General features: G+C 47.7%; 1 protein-coding gene across 8 annotated transcripts in view; it reads right to left on the bottom strand.

The window, feature by feature from the left end:
• NRAP (nebulin related anchoring protein) overlaps positions 1 to 16977 on the bottom strand; it is a 75096-nt gene that overhangs the window by 20082 nt on the left and 38037 nt on the right. For all 8 annotated transcript variants that reach the window (XM_079900617.1, XM_079900622.1, XM_079900618.1 and 5 more), the window contains 11 exons: positions 14752 to 14850; positions 13555 to 13659; positions 12300 to 12407; positions 10371 to 10682; positions 9137 to 9241; positions 6947 to 7045; positions 5202 to 5306; positions 4379 to 4486; positions 3746 to 3859; positions 1863 to 2060; positions 51 to 155 (listed from right to left, as the gene is read on the bottom strand). In XM_079900617.1, coding sequence (XP_079756743.1) covers positions 51 to 155; positions 1863 to 2060; positions 3746 to 3859; positions 4379 to 4486; positions 5202 to 5306; positions 6947 to 7045; positions 9137 to 9241; positions 10371 to 10682; positions 12300 to 12407; positions 13555 to 13659; positions 14752 to 14850 — 1458 coding nt within the window. The remainder of the gene's footprint in view (positions 1 to 50; positions 156 to 1862; positions 2061 to 3745; positions 3860 to 4378; positions 4487 to 5201; positions 5307 to 6946; positions 7046 to 9136; positions 9242 to 10370; positions 10683 to 12299; positions 12408 to 13554; positions 13660 to 14751; positions 14851 to 16977) is intronic.

Here is a 16977-nt window from a genome sequence, read left to right as displayed (position 1 = left end):
TACCGTGGAATATACTTGACACCCCCCAACCCGTCCTGGTCTCTGGTTACCTCACTGATGAGTTCAGATGCTCTCTTTCTCCCTTCAATGTCTAACGTGCCTGGAATGACACAGGCAACGCCTCGCATGAAGTTCAGGTCCGACCGGTACAAATTCTACAAGGAACAACACGAGGAATCAGAAAAGCCAAGCTCGCAGAATGAGGAAGGACCCACGACAGACAGCATCATAATCAGAACTCAAGGCCAGGGCAGTCTCTCCAGATACATCACACTCAGCAAATACACACACGCTTCTTACTTAAATGCTCATTAGGGAGACAAAAATGTAGGTCAGAAGAAAATAATTCTGCTGTCACTTGTCTCCGTAGCTGTTAGAGGGATGCTTGGCGGATTTTTATTTTAATGTGGGCTATCAAAAAATAAACGCTGGAGCGGATTGTGGTTAGAAAGTCAGCTGTCTTGGGGCAAATGTGGAAATGGTTTAATGGGTCTTCAAAACAAAACCCAGCAGCAGAAGGCGGCATTAATTAATCATGGGTTAAGAAAGAACTAATAAATGAATCCAGAATAATCTGGCAAAGGCCCGAGTCTGTGTGGGTGGAGGCGGTGTGTGTACCTGAGGGGTCTGGGCTGACAGTTTAAAGGGAGCCCCAAGTTCACTCCCCTTCGGCCACCGAGGCGCCCCGGTGCGTGCCGCCTTCCAATTGCTATGGCAACGAGAGGCAGGGGAAGCCAGGGCTCTGCTCAAGTGACAAACGGGCCCCTGAGTTGAGCGTGGCTGCTCCCTCGTTCCTCTACCTGCTGTCGGGTTCCTGACAGTTTATGTCACTTAGTAAACGCTGTACACAGGCGGAAAATTCCAGTGGACAACAGTAACCCGGATCTGAGCACCGCTCAGCTCTCAGGTCCTGCCAAACCAGAAAGAGGGTTCTGGGGGGACTGTTTTATCTTCCAGCAGAGGTCCGTTACTTGCAAATCTCCCGGCACGGAAACGTGGTGGCAAGCTGGGAGATGAGGCGAGTACCAAAAAGGATGCTGCTGCCTGTTGGGAAGACACATTCTGTATCTCCTTGGGAGTGAGGACATCCTCCAACGCTTCCCAACGCTCCCGGGCCTGCCTGCTTCAGAAAACAGGTGGCATGAGCTAGAAATGCCCTCATTGGGGTGGGGTGGGGGGCGTGAAGGCCTCCAAGACTCCTTGGGAGGACTCAGGAAGGGTCTCTGGGACCCTTATTTCCCTGCCCTCTGCTCAACACTCTCCTCTGCCTGAAGTGGGTCAGTTCCAAAGGGGCTCTGAGCAACTCTCCCAGCAGATCTCAGGCCTCTTCCGAAGTTGGGTGGCCCGGGAACATATGATGTGCCAAGAAGAACCCCAGCTCAAGCTGGGGCCAGAGGCAACTCCGTTGGCAAGTCTTGAACATGCAAAACCATACGCCTTGAAAGCGTCTTCCTTGGACACCATCCAAGTCCCAGCACCCACTTTCTCATTTATAGTTTTATGATCTTGCACGAGCTATTTAACTTCTTTGAGACTCACTATAGCTTCTCTGTAAAATGGGGATAAAGAGTACCGATATAGGGTCATTTGGAGGATTAAATGAGATAATACCTGAAAACACAATGCTCGGAATTTAGCAGAAGGACTCAATAAACGGCTGTCGTTGCTGTTAATAGATCTGTGCAATTGTGCTTATGAAGAGCTAGGCAGGAACAAGCAGGGCAGGTGCTTTAAAAGAAAACCCAGGTACGGGATTCCTCATCTCCGGAAGCCCCACTGAGCCACCAGCAGTTTGTGGGTCACTGCCTCACGGTCAGATTTAAGAGGAAAAGAGCCTGGAGAGAGAGGCCCGGTCCCCTTACCTCACTCTGCAACCTGTGAGCTTTCTTGGCACAGCTGAGCCTCAGGTCCTCGGCCAGGGACGTATACTGGGGGAGTGGGTGTCTGTAGTCCTGGTCGCTGGCCAGGGTCTGAGCCTTCTTGGCGTGCACCAGTGTTACCATGTCCAATGGCAGATGGAACTGTGCCTTTGAGTGTTCAAAGTCTTTCCTGTAATTCACCTAGATGGGCAGACAGATCAATAGCAGCTATTTCAAAGCCGCCATTTGCATCAGGACCATGAGGGAGAGCAATGCGACGCGATTGTCCCAGGTGAGCCCAGGAGGCTTTCCTGGCAGGGCCAGGGCTCCTTTCTTGCAGCGACTGGCTTAACAAGCAGGGCTCGTCTCCAGGTCCTGCCACTCACCATCTCCAGCTCTTGGATGATCAAGGCCCATGGTTCCCCTACTTGGGGAAAATACGGAAGTTCAAGGGACAGATATAATGTCAGTGGTTCCCTTGCTCAAGTCCTTAGATCTTCCCATTTTCCAGAGGCAAGAAGACACATGGCTAAGCCGCCGCCTGCTCCACATGCTTTCTCCCCATCACCCTCTCAAGTTCAGACTGAGACACCTGGGGTTCTCCTCTCACGCTAGGTAACGGAGAGCTTCTTCAGACATCAGATGACGTCCCAGTAAATCTGGGAGCCAGGAGCAGTGGGCAGATGCTTGAAAAGCCAGTTCTGAGGGGTGGGTATTCCCAAGAGCCCAACATGCATCCTGAGGGAGGAAGGGAGAGGCCCATTTCCAGACCTCAAGCTCTGCCCCAGTCCTCGGAGGAGCGTTTGAAGGTCCACAAAGCTCACTCTGGGCTTTCTGGGGAGTCAGATGCATAAGCGCCGCCTCTTCCTCCACCCTTCCCACGGCCCTCCAAGCTCCAGCCACTCGTCCCTAACCTCCGACCCCCACCTCCGCGCACCCTCCCCACCCCTAGCATACGGCCAGGGACAATTCATGTCCAATCCCGCCCCAGTACCGAAAGCGGAGAGAAGTGTTAGAAACAGGGAAACTGAGGCAGAGAACAAAAGAGACGAGAACGTGTGAAACTGTGGAAAGAGCATGCGATGGCGAGCTAGCTGCACGTTCTAGTCTGGCCCTTGCAAGCTGACCTTGGGCAAGGGATTGAGACACTCAGAGTCTAGGTTTCCTTATCAGTAACCAGGATGAACAAGTGATGCTCCTAGAAATAAGTTGATGATTAAATGAGACACTGCGTGTAAAATGTTTAGTCCTCTGCTACATGTTGGACACACATTTGATTTCATCACAGCCACTAGCCAACTCACGTATGGGCAAGGAGATTCCGTATACACACATGTGCCGGCATCCAGGGGATCAAATCAAGGGGTGCAAACTCAGATGCCACCAGAGACCAGACAGGTAGCATAAATGAGTGAAGGTGGGGGGGGGAGGGGTTGGCTGCATGACTAGGAGAGTACAGATCCCTTCTAAATGGGGCTCTCAGTAATCAACCTCAACAGTAGCCTTGAGGAATCCAGGTCTGGCTTCTGCACAGAAGTCTAAAACTTTTACGTAAAGTTTTCCGTTTGGCAAGGTTTGCAATTAATTCGCTCTGCAGACCCAACAGAACACCTCTGCGGTCCAAATCCAGCCCACAGGCCCCCATGTGTGGTCACTGGTCAAAACCCTAGAATGTCCAGCCTGGAAGGGAGCTAAGGGGTCAAGTAGTCCTATCTCTCACTTGACTGAGGAAGAAGCTGAAACCCAGAGGGGCCAAGGGACCTGACCACGCCACCTAGCTAGCTAGGACAGAGCCAATACCCTCAACCGGAAGGACACAGGATAGCTGCCGGCTGTGCGTCATTAGGTGGGGGGCCCCCGGCTCCACTGCGTTCTCTCCCACTTACTTGGCTCTGCAGAGAGCTCGCGTACACTGAATGCGCAAGGCTGATATCATCTTCCAAGCTCCGGGAGCCGAGCATCTGCCCTTTCATTTTCTCAAATGCCTCTTTGTATTTGTACTAAAGGGAAAGAGAGCGGGAGAGAGTAACAGCTCGAGGACAAGGGACACGGAATGGAAGAGGTGGGTATTGGGTGAAAATGTTTTGTTCTTTTGACAGTAACTGGGTGAGTTAAAAGAAAAGGCGCGGGAGTCGTCAAAAGGCCTATTCTTTCATATGCAAGCCTCCCAATGACTAAAGGGCTGGGATATGAAATGGCAGGACATGAGAGCGCTTGGGCCGCCCACACTGGAGGAAGGTGGGTACATTGTTAACAGTCTCTTCACGTGGACTTGCTTTAGGAAAGCGCCTGGTGGAGGGTGCATTTCATCTGCTGGGGGTCCATATTTACAGTCCAGCATCAGCTTTGTACCCTGGCTGGGGGGTTTTTGCTGTTGTTGTAAGGCATGTTCCTTCTCACAGTCAGTTGGGAGAGCAGAGGATGTTATCCACAGGCAAAAGAAGGCAGGGGTTAGGGGCAAAGGGAATAAAAATTGGTGAGGATTCAACATTGTCCTAGGAATGGAGGTGGAGGCTTACATCACTTATGATTTCACCAGAAGCCTTTGCCGCCTGGAACGGAATGGCATCCAATCTCAGTTTATAGCCACCGTCTCGAAGTTTGCTCCAGGATTCCTTGTAACGCGTCTGTCGAGAAGATGTGCACCAATAAAGACCCTCCCGTAACCTGGTGGTTTCCTGAACTCCCATTATCAAAACGAGAATCTGGTTTCTTGTGGAGTTTTTTTCCCCCAGTGAGAGATCACTGTAGCTTAGCAAAAACCAACAAAGAGTTGGATCCTGCCTACGTCCACCCCTGGAGGGGAGAGCCATGGGGGTGGGTTTAAAAACCAAGAGCTTTGGAGTCAGAACCAGATCGCTCTGAGCAGCAGTTGATGGGAAGAAGGAGGCATGGGGCTGCGTGGGCACAGCTCTTGATGGAGAATAAAGATGAACGACTGTCTCTACTGAAGAAGAGGAAAGCGGGTGCTGATAGGGATGACGGAAGGGAAGAGTTAAGTCTCCCAAGTCTCTCTTTGGCTGGATGTCTATATTCCGATGCTCCCATATTCCAGCCCCTCAGTACAAATGTCCTTTGCACTCAGGAAGTTTTCCTAGTCTCATCCTTATCAATGAGCTTGAATCTTCTGCAGGACCAGCTACATAATTTGCAGGGCCCAGTGCAAAGGAAAACATAGGGCCCCTTGTTCAGAAATCTCAACAGATTTCAACATGGTGACAGCAGAGCATTAAACCAAGTGTGGAAGAACAGGACGCTTCTGAGCATGGGATGCAGTACAACTGTGCAGGTCCCTGAACCTCCAGTAATTAAAACCAGCCCCCCCTCCTCCATTAGCCTCACCTCACTGATATTCATGGCATTCAGCTTGGCCAGCAGGACTTCCGGGAGATCCGCTGTCTGTGTGTAATGATGCTTTATGTTTTCTCCTTGTTCCCTGTATAACCTCTGTGGATGGAGAGAGGTTTTGCATTAAACCCAGAAGCCTCCCCCATACAGCCGTCAGCCAAGTTACACTCCAGGAGACAAGGGCACTGCAGCTGCCACCTCCGCACAGAGACAAGATCTTGGGCGCCCTGCCTCTCCCTGGCTCGTACGGCTAAGCGCGGTGACATGCACTTCATTCCCTCCGGAGTTCTAGTTCCCAGCCCAGAACATGACAGGCTGAAACTTCCCTCTCAGTTAATATTCCACTTGTAGCACACTGCTGAGACGGCTGTCAGATGAGAAAATGATGGCTGGTTAACATCTAGTAATTTCGTTATTAACTACAAGCTAGGAAAGGACATCAAAATTCAGCAGGCACAAGAGAAAATGGCTCTTCCACAGGCGAGCTTTTCTCTGGACCTTCTACCCTCCTACCCTCCCGCCACCTCAAGGAATCTTGTGCTAATAAACGTTTCCTGGGTGGGTCTGGGGCGCTCTTCATCTAGAACTCTTATCTGGGCTTATGATAATTCTAGTAGTTAGCAATGACACGTGGAGTTGGCATCTGCCACCAGAGAAAGTTTCTAAACCAGGCTTTTCCATCCCAAATCTTATCAGATGTGTCCAAGTTTCTACGTATCACAGCAGTGCCCCCTAGAGTTAGTTAGGATAAGGAAAAAAGCAGCTATTTTCTTTTTTTTTTTTTTTCCCATACAAAAGTTCTTGTTTGACCATCTGTGTTTCTCAGAATTAAACCTGCTTCTGAAGGCGTGATGGTCAAGAAATTATACATTTCTAAACCCGTAAGTTCGTAAATCATCCCATAACATATTCTGACGGGCACTCAAGCCATCTCAGAATGCCTGTCGAATAAGGGCCAACAGGAATAATTTGTTCAATGGGGAAGCAAGGGAGACATTTTGAAAGCCCTCCCCACCAAGTTTTGTCAGTTTCCCCCATGGCAAGTTAAATGGTCTGAAGATATTTAAAAGGCACGTCCACCCTGCGCAATGACCTGGGGGCCCCCTCAGTAGAATCAGTCGGCCAGGGCTAATCCACGTCTTAACATGAATTTTTAGAGGACCTCATCATTCCGTCTAGTTTACGAGGAACCCTGCGCTGAGAGGGCAAAAGGCCAGATCTCGGCTTCATTTTATAAAGGGAGTATGGGAAATGGCTCGAGAGTTAGTCTAAGGTACATAAATCAGACCCAAATCCTTTTCAAAGTCTTTGGGAGAATTCCGAAAGCAAGAATTCCTGCCGTGTGTCCCAAGGAGCCCTAGGCATTCTAATTCCTAGGTGTTATAATTACCAAGAATTTCGCCCAGAAGTCCCATGTCCGAAAACAGTGCTTCGAAACAAAAGGAGAGGGGAAAAGACCTCGACCACAGACAAATCCCGGAGACGTGCAAACGGGGAGGAGTGAAAGCATGGGGCAGTGGGGTGGTGGAGCCCTCCTTGGCATCCTAAGAGCAGCGGTAACACCCATCTACATCCTGATGAGGAGGCCCCGCCACTAAGGTGAGCCCTCAACAAAGGATAAGAAGCTCCTTCATCCTTAGAACAACAGAAGGAGCAAGCCAAGAACCCCTGGGCTTCAATCGCAGGGTTGAAAGAAGAGCCCACTCTTAGAGTCGGAATGTATATACATTATCGCTTACATCCACTGCTTGGGTGTAACTAATTCTGGCCTGGACCATCTCCGGAGTGTCTTTAATACTGGTAAACTTCAAAGCATCTGGATGCTGACGGTACTTCTTCTGTTGAGCAGAAAAAGATCAAAGCTGTGAATTTTGTGCTGTTCTTTCATGCCATTTGAAAGAGAAAATCATAGGTTGCTTGAGATTAGAGTGAATTTGTGAACATAATTATTATTCGGCTTCCTCCATCTTTATATCCTAGGTGCCTTCAGGTTAATATTTGTTTCAATTTAAGAATAACCTCGTGTCAATTAACATTAAAGTATTTCTACCTGGTGCAAAGAAAACATCTCAAAATTAGGTTATACCAGTAAAATACTAGAGGATACACACTTAGTGAAGGATTTTTTATACAGCCTTCAAATACTGTCTTGCAGTTGTTTACATATTTTAGTTCGGGTCTCCCAAGCAAGAAAGAACACTCACAGTTACATTGATCAGCTGAAGTTTTCCATTTTCCTTCCACAAAAGAACTGGGCAGAGATTACCAGAGTCAAAACCCTTGCATTTAAGTCAGTGACTGTACATTATCTAATCACTTTAGAAACCGGGTCAGTTAACATACACAATAATTCTATAAGTGTTATAAGAAAAAGGGTGCTATTATTGAAAGGAGTCATCATACAGTTTGAAAGAGACTGAGTAAAACAAAAAAAAATTACAAGAAATTCAAATGCTAACAGAGTCCTAGATACCCAATTTTGAAGTATTCTGAAAATTATGCTTCAATTCATTCCTTTTTTTTTTTTAATTACAGTTCCAGTAGACTGAAAACAGTGGCTATCTTAATGGGATTATGAAGTATATCTTTTCTCCAATCAAACAATTATTTTAGAAACACTTCCTTATTTATTGGGTTGGATATTTGTATACTGGGTTGTCTTAAGAAGACAGTTCAATATCCAGCTGAATTTGACCCATCAACTGTTTTTGTAAATAAAGATTTATTAGAACACAGTCGTGCCCGTTCACTTACGTATTGTCTATGGTTGCATCATGCTACAATGGTAGAGGTAAGCAGTTACAACAGAAGCAGTGTGGCCCACAAAATGAAAAATATCTACCATCAGGTCCTTTACAAAAAAAGGTTTGCTAACTCCTGCTTTAAATGACAGGTGTGTGTGCATCTGCGGCTCTTTCACGGTGCCTGGCATTCTGTCTGAAAATTTAGAGGCCAATCCAATTTGACACTAAACTGGACATGTGCCAAGCTGGAATGAGATGGTTGGGAAAAGTTGCTGGAAGATGTCTTGCCTCCCTGAAGTTTGAGGACTAAGTATAAAGCACGGAAGATAAGCAAATCTGTTGAATAAGTTTGCAAAATGTGGTAGAAGATTAAGACCACCGTGGGACAAATGGTTCCAAAAAGATCCCTTGGATGCCAGACTTTGATGCACGAAGGAATCATCTCGAAGTCTAAGTGATGTGTATAATGGGAAATGGTACCATTAGCATTAGTGCGTAGAGGCCAGGGAGGCTGCCAAACATCCCGCCAGGCCCAGGACAGCCCCACCGCACAGAATTATCAAAACGTCCACAGGGCCAAGGCTGAGAAACCCTGATCTCATCTTTAAAAGACCTGCTCAGGGATACTGCCCTAAAATGCGAGGAAAGGGCTCCTTTCATAAGCCTTCGGGTCCAGCGAGGTTGGCTGCGAGTAGACGGGAGTGAGATTCAGATAGGAATGAGACCCTCCAACAAAAAAGAACCAGAACCGTGTCACGTGTTCGACACCACATGAATATTCAAAAACTGTTTACACTGCCTGCTGCAGAAAGAAAGGGAGAAAATGTGCGTGAAGTCACAAAAGGGCTTTCTAGGTGCAATAAATGTATCTTTTTATCACCTGTCCCGTGTTGCTTCATTAAAAAGGTGAGTTGCTGGGTAGCAATTGAGCTCTGTTTGATTGTCATTATTATTCATAATATCATTTGTCACCCACTTTGTTTTGGCCCGGGCTCTCTGGGCCCCTACTGGGGTGTGTTTGGTATGTAGTTTCCCTCTAATTACCAGCCTTAGTCTGGGTTTTGAGGCCTTTCATGTAGCTTTGCCTTCTTCTTTGCCTTTTGAGTGGAAATTATTTTAATTTTATACAGAAATGCCGCACGCCTAATGCAGCCAGGCCTGCTGCACGCTGTCAGGGAATCTCACCTCGCTAATGAGTGCTCCTGCCTTCTTCGCCTGCTCCACATTTAATGACCCGGTGGCGACCCAGCCCGTGCCTTTCATCCACTTCACATCTGCCCTGTATTGGTTCTGACAAAGGAGAAAGGAAAGAAAAAAAAAAGGCAGGCCATTGTTGGTGTGCGGACACTTAAAGGGCTGTTAACAGCTCCCCAATGTCGCCCTGGTGCCAGCTGAGTCAAATTAGATGCCACTTTTGTCTTATCTATTTCTGCACAGTCACAGGTAGGGCTCCAAAATGTAAATTAATTTCCCGCTTAATTGGAGCCGCCCCGCTGCCAGCGGCTTTGGCCCCGCCCGACACTATTGGGGGTGGGGCCGCAGGAGCCAAATGAGCCGCATCCCTCATTACGGGCCACGCAGGCCTCCGGAAGAAGGCCGTCCTCGCTGTCTGCTTTGCCTGGTCTCTTGTTTAAAATGACATGCAGGGGAGAAGAAAATGAGAATTCACAACAGAACCCAGGTGGGGAGCTATTTGAGGGAATATCACAAGACATTCGAGGCTTCCCACGGTGCCAGTTCCTTCTTAGGAAGCTCGGTGCGGGGCGGGGGGTAGTTCTCATTTTCTCCCTTGCCATTGAAGGAGTACTTTTAATGGAAAGCCATTTAAGTGGACACGTCTCTAAAACTAGCATATCACCTCTCGATCCGGAAAGAGCTCTACCTGGAAGGGTGTGTCTGCGCTGCCTCCACCCCAAGCCCACGTGTGACAGTCTGGTTGCAACTGACCTGCCTGTTCGGTTCACCCACTTTCTCTTGCAAGAGTCAACCGAAGATGAAAGAATATAACGAGAAAGGGGAGAGGGTTGTTGACGACTAGCAAGGTGCCCTTTCTAAAAATGGGACTACCAGCATTAGAATGAGTACCAGGGATGCTCTCCCAGAGCAGGCCACAGTTAAGGTCACAAATACATGCCTCCCACCCCACTGTCGCCACCGCCCTGCAAGAAAAAGAAATACGGAAAACATATGTAGATCAGAATTCCAAGAAGAAAGGAGTAACTGTATGATTTTTTGGGGTAGTATAGAATCTAAAATGGGCATAGTTTGAGTAAAAGTTAAAGCACTAGGAAGCTAAAATGTTTCCACTTAGGGATCCAGAAACAGGCATCTCAGAGAATAAACGACATCCTGAAGGGTTTGGGAAAACCCTGGCACCAACACCAGCACACACACACATAAACCCCCACACAGAGCTTACATCACTCTGTAAACCGTAAGCCTTCTTGGCCCATTCCACCTTCATGTCTGTGGGCAAAGCTGTAAAGTGATGGGATGCCGTCTTGTAGCCTATGTCTGTGGCTAAGTGCTGAGCCTTGCGGGCATGCGCGAGGTGGATCATGTCCAGGGGGACGTGGCACTGGGATTTGGTGTCCTCAAATCCCTTCTTGTACTCCAGTTCACTCTGCAGCTTGGACATTTGCAGTGAGTGGCTAATTTGCGAATCCCCCCGGGCACCCTTAGCCCCAATGAGTTTCCCTCTGGACTTTTCATAGTTCTCCTTGTACTTCACCTAAATGAGAGGAAGAGAGCAGGGGTACATTAGCATCTCCTAAAGGAATTAAGTATCAAGCCATGCAAGAAAGTTAGAGCAAAGCCATACAACAGAATCCTATCAGAATTAGTGTCACAGAAAGCTTGCCTCCTTAGAACAACTGATGTATTTCCTTTGATCAAAGAGTGAAAAAAAATATTACTACTCATTATTTCCTTTTACACCTGGACTGCCAGAAAGCTCAGAGCTAAACTGAAAGTTCAGCTATAGAACAGTCTTCTCAATTTCCTGGTGAAATTCTATCTTTTCTCTATGTATATCTGGGTTTATTTTTAAGTGGCCTGTTGCTTTCATGAAAGCCACTGTATAATCTTTTTTAGCAACAGTGAGAATATTATAAAGAGAAAGTCATCACAAAATGAAAAGACACGGAATATCTAAAATACAACTGCTGTTTCAGAAAGAAGCTCAAATTAAAGACAACTGAGGTACATATAAATATTTAGGAGTTATGGGGAGCAAAAGGGAGCACATTGGCCTGAAAAAGCACTAGGCCAAAAGTAATGAGGATCCGAAAAACGAATAAATATAGAAATGCTTTGAAAACTGTAACAGAATACTGGTGTGTGGCATCATTTCAACCTCATCATTACCGTGGCCATCAGGAGACTTGGGCTCTACTCTCAAATCTGCCAGCAAGAACAACGGTATTAATATCTGCCACAATTTATTGAACACTTACGATGAGCCAGGCATGGTATAAATCTGTGTCACTCAAAGTGCATCTGAAGACAAGTGCTGGTTTGTAAAATGTTACCAGTTGATAAGATAAGGGGCTTGTGTCATAACGGAAATCAACCACATTGCCAAGCCACTGTTTAGTTCAGCTGATACCTATATACATTTACGGATATATTTTCTGTACATACATATACTATATATATATATATATATACATATACATATATATATATATATATATATATATATATATATATACACACAATAGATACAGAATATATATACATGCATATATATTGGGGGTTTTTTTGGAAGCAAGACTTTCTCGATGAAGGAAGCAGAGTTTGACTTACATTCTGTCCTAGGCTCCTCATCTCACATCAGACTCATAACAGACAGCACTGGACTACAGAACACTTAATATACCTCAATTCATTTCATTTCCTCATAACCATTTTGCAATTACCAATTTACCCATGAGTTAACTGAGATTTTGAAAGGTTAAACAACCTGCCCCAAATCACAAACTGGTAGGTGATGGAGTTGGCATTTTATCCCAAGTCTATCCGACACCAGAGCAGGCCTCTACAACCTTAGAAAGTCATGGAATGTCTCTGGGCATCAGCTTATCTGTAAAGTGAGTGATTTGGATTACCACTCACACTACTACTGCTCATAATAACAGTTACGACTTACCAAAAGCCAGTGTGCAGCAGGCAGTGTACCAGACACTTCAACGATTATCTCACTGCAAGGTGGTCATATTTATCTACATCTTACACATTAGACCCCTGAGGCTCAGAGAGACTGAAAACCTGCCAGGACACTTTCAGACTCTCCCAGATGTAAATGTCAGGATCCGTGGTGTCGAGCACAAGCTGGGGACTGGCTTACCTCGCTGGCCAGGTCCCTCTTGGCTTTGGCTGCCAGGAAGGCCAAGGAGTCAAGACGCAGCTCAAACCCTTTCGCCTTCTGCTTTTCCCAGTTGCTCTTATACAGTTTCTAAGGGGATTTAGGAGACAAGAGATCATCCTCATGTGAGAGGGCTTCACTTAGACTCTTCAGTGACCTCTCCAAGAGGCAAACACCTATTACATCCTTCTGTAGAAACCCTGAGAGCCAGAGAAACCTGTAACTGGAATACAACCAGACCTTCTTGTTCCTGCCTTGAGGCCTCTTGCCACATAGGGCTTTGGCCAAAAGAGGCAGAAATTGAACTCCAGAAGACTTGGAAAATACTAGGCGTCTTCATGGAAGTCTTAATGACTTGTCACGGGTGGAATAACATTGCACAACCCACAGCAGCATGGCTGAAAATTCTCTTCTCCATCTCTGTCCACACACACCACCAGCCCAGCAGCTGCTCCAGCTGCACCCCTTTTCCTTTCCGAGCCCAGCCTCTAGTCCATGTGGGTCTTTTCTTTGTTCCTCCCATTTTTTGTCCTGCCCCCCACCTCCAGATTTCAAGTTCTTTCTTCTGGAAGGCTCCCTCCATTTTTGTGTGTGAATCAGTTTAGCTTCTGTTGCTCCTTCTAATTCTCCCCTCTACCCATTCCTCGGATCAGGACCCTAAAGACCTGGGAGCCAAGCAGAAGAGCCAAGAAAGGCCCCCCCTTAGAAGACAGAGAAGGAAAGCTGGAACTGTGCAAGCTTTCGTGTCTAAGGAACAACTGCCCTGTGAACACTCTGAGTGTTTTGCATATATCAGCTCGCTGAAGCCTCAAGGCGACCTAATGTCGAGGAGGCTAGGAGTGCCCTCATGTCCCATTTTGGGACAACCAAGAGAGAAGAAACTGGTTAAGCTTGCACACCTAGTAAGTGTTAGAAACAAGGATCAAACCCAGGCAGTTTGAAGCTAATGTCTGAGCTCTTATTTACTCCCCTCTTAACGCTGTTTTAACTCCAGTCCCGGAATAACCACTTCCTCCTACCCCATCCTAGAGTCAGTGGTTCAAATCTCCCACCAGCTCATTCCTACCAAAGGCTGGTCTTCCCTCCCCTAAGATACTGGTCACGAGCTGTTTACGATGACCAGACGTACGCAGCCTCAGCTGACACAGACACACCGACATGGCCGGTGGGTTCTGTGGACCAGGCGCCTACACGCAGGGAAGCAGAGCCCTGGGCTGCTCACTCCCTCTGGCTGTACCTCACTGAGACTGGCGGCGTTGGCTTGGGCCTGTAGGAAGAGAGGCTCGTCTTTGCTGATGCTGTACTGATGGACAGACTGCTCGTGCCCTGCTTTGTAGACCACCTGTAGGGAGAGAGCACCGGGTCAGAAGCAGGAGGCAAGGGAGGAGGTGGCTGGCCGCTCAGCTCCCTGCGTCTTACGTGGAAAGTCCATCACCAGACCAACCAGACCTGATGCTGCTGGCAGCGTGCAGGAAGCGAGGCTTAACGCAGAAGAGGTGATGCAGGAAGGAGCAGCAGCAGTGAGGGGCCGGGAGGAGAATGTAGCCGGGGCGTCAACCTGAGATCCCCTCTAAGGTTTTCGTTTTCACACCTTTCCCTTGAGGAGGCATCGACTTCCCCAAGCTGTCCCCATCCACAGTGTCCATGGCCACAAAAAGTAACCCACCTGAGGGCTCAGAGGAGCACAGACTCCCCAGGTGGGAAAAATAAGAAGCATCCCCTGTCACCTGCACCCCATAATCAAACCTAATGTTTCCACAGGTACTGACACCTGGAAAGTGAACAGTAACCAAAAAGGCAACATGAGTGAACATCTCCTCTGTGGAAACCATATCACTCCTGCTCTTTCTCTCTTCCACCCTCTCCCACTCCCCAGCTTGAGTTTCCATGCAGTGGTTTTCTGCTGACTCTGAACTATGCTGATTGCATGCTTTCATGGCAGGTGTACCTGGACCTCTAGGAAGGAAAGGTAGGAATGTCCTGGCCAGATGGTAGCAGCTACACCTGTTCGGCCGTTGACCACTAACATGTAAATAACATATGTGGTGTTTCGTTGTCCCACCTTCCACATTTGAGCTCAAGTGGGCATGAAATGCACACATCCCACAAGCAAATGTTATCCTCCTCTCTCCTGGCTCCAGAATTATGGAGTCTTTGATAAGAGAGAAAAGAAGGAGAAAGAAAGAAGGAACTAGGAAAGACTGAAAGCTGAAAAGGAATAATGTCAGTTGACATCTGCCCTTAACAACCAGAGGAGAAGTGTAGTGGGTGAGGCAGGGAGGCCTGGAAGCCCATAGAGAGCTGGGTCCAGCCTATTTAAAGGAAAGGCTCTTCGGTCCCTGGATCATGCATGGGCAGCACCCGCTGCTGTCCCCAGAGGTTCCCAGGCCCATGACACAGCAGCCCGGTGGAGAAAGGGCAGCCTGGGACTCACCCCACTCTGCAGCTCCTGGCTCCTCTTGGCGTGCTCCATCTGGGAACTGTCGGCCACACTGGTAAACTTCAGCTCGTCCACCCTCTGCCTGTAGTTTTTCTGTTTCCAAAGAAAAGGGACCCCATAGCATTAGGATCGGGCTGTCCCCACCATCACACACATGCATACACACGCATACCTTCTGTGACCCAAGCATTTCCCCAGGGGGGATGCTCCGGCTGGTCCTATAGCTTAAAGAGGACCATGCACACCTGAGACTTCCAGCCCTGGTGAGCTTGTTTGAGTTGCTACTACTGAATGGGGACTGGAATTTTCCCTTCTGTGAACGCTGTATGTTACCATGAGCCCTGGGATGGAGCCATTTTATAAACCTAGATCTGACATAGGAGAGCGAGGTGGAGGGAACTTGGACTTTACAACCATGAATCCCAAGGTCCAAATCTCCCCTCTACCTATTCGGCTTCACGGCCTTGGGCACATCACTGGATCACCTGAGCCACTCGGGCTTGGACTGTACAGTGTGGAAAACAATAGAAGCTGCTTCACTGAGGGTGGTGCGGAGGCTTCCATGCCACACTTGCCACGAGTCGAGTCCCTGGGCAGAGTAAGTGTTCACTATGCTCGCCATCACTGTTATTCACAGTGCCGTCAGGATGACCCAGGAAGTATCAGCTCTAACGAAGGGCAACGCCAAGAGTCACATTCAGCAGGTGGGTGGCAAGGTGGGATTTGCCCTCCCAGCTCTCCGTGTTCCAGATCACTGGGCTTGTCTTCATCATGTTGCCATCTCACAGCCACCATGCAACTGGCAAAATTTGAATGTGCTAATTCTGTCCCCCCACGGGGACTTCTTGTCCTTCCTGGAGGCTGGTTCCTCTGGCTTTTCCGTTGGAGTTGCCAGAGTTGATGGGAAAGGAGGCTGCTGAGAATGGCTTATGGAACACGTGGTAGGGAGATCAGAGACGAGCAGAGCCCCCAGTGCTGTCAGCAAGAGGGTTGTCGATACTAGTCGAACCCAAAATAGGGATTGGAATATGGAAAACTCCAAAATTTCTTCCCTTCGGGAAAAAAATGAATCTGCAAAAAATATTCCAAAGAGACTTGTACTTTTTCTTTCTCATTCCAGTGTGTTGAATGGGAAAACTCCTTCCCTACGTAATTGAAGGAAGTCACAGTGCCCCTCCCATGGCTGGAAATTCCCGGGCATCCCAGCCTCTGCATTGGTCAAATCCTAAGTGTGTAGGGAGGTACCAAGAACCCACTCTGCCCAGGGCAGAGCAGGGACATGAAAAAGGCAAAGGAAATGATACCTTCTTGCCCCTTGAGGAGCATGAAAATTAGTCAGTATAGGAAGTGAGACAGGAACGGGCATTCCTAAGGCAGAAGGTCCCCTTACTGCAGCCCATCCAAGTCAAATGGGGTTCGGCTTGCTCCACCTGGATTTCAGTTGGTCTCAGAGAAGTTAAGTAATGAGAACCCTCCTTATTTATGCACTCTAACTTTCAATGTGTTTCTGTCTGAGAGAAGGATGAGTACAGTTGAAAAATGAGAATAAATTACAAAACGTGTTTGGGGGATTCAATTTTGTTTAATAGTCCAGAGCTGGGGCATTGGACCAAAATACTGGGTACAGATCCCAGCCCTGCCACTTACTGAAATGTGGTTTTGTCTCTCACCTTTCGCAAATGTAAAATGGGGATATTAATAGAATACTACTAGTGTCTACTCACATAGCAATAGTAAATGTGAGCGACAAATGAACAATAGGTATGCAATGCACTCAAAGTCATCAATGAATGATAGCAGTGGTTACATAATTATTACCAGTCCATAAATGGCAGCTGTTATCGTCACTATTATTACCTTATGCGAGAGAAATGCCAACCCAGCCTTCCTGGCACCGAAATAAGAAACCCCTTTGAAGATCCCAAACAGAGCTCCCACAATAGTCCCATTTCCAAACGAAATGTCCTTCAAAAGTCCTCCTCTGCCTGCTGCCAACGCCAGCTCTACACGGTATAAAGAGAAGCACAGGCTTGGAGCCACGGGGACTTTGTAGAGCATCCTTTCCAACGTTCTCATTTTTATAAGAGAGAAAGAGGATCGGCAGTGTTGAGTGACTTGCCCGAAGTCTGCAGTGAGTTTAAGGCACACGCACCATGAGAATGCCGACCTCCAAACACCAGATTCTCTGATTCAGAAGGAATCACACACTTCTTACACAAT

Source organism: Stenella coeruleoalba (assembly GCF_951394435.1).
Source record: "Stenella coeruleoalba genome assembly, chromosome: 16".
Classification (NCBI taxonomy): domain Eukaryota; kingdom Metazoa; phylum Chordata; class Mammalia; order Artiodactyla; family Delphinidae; genus Stenella; species Stenella coeruleoalba.
This window is presented reverse-complemented; position numbering and strand designations above follow the sequence as displayed.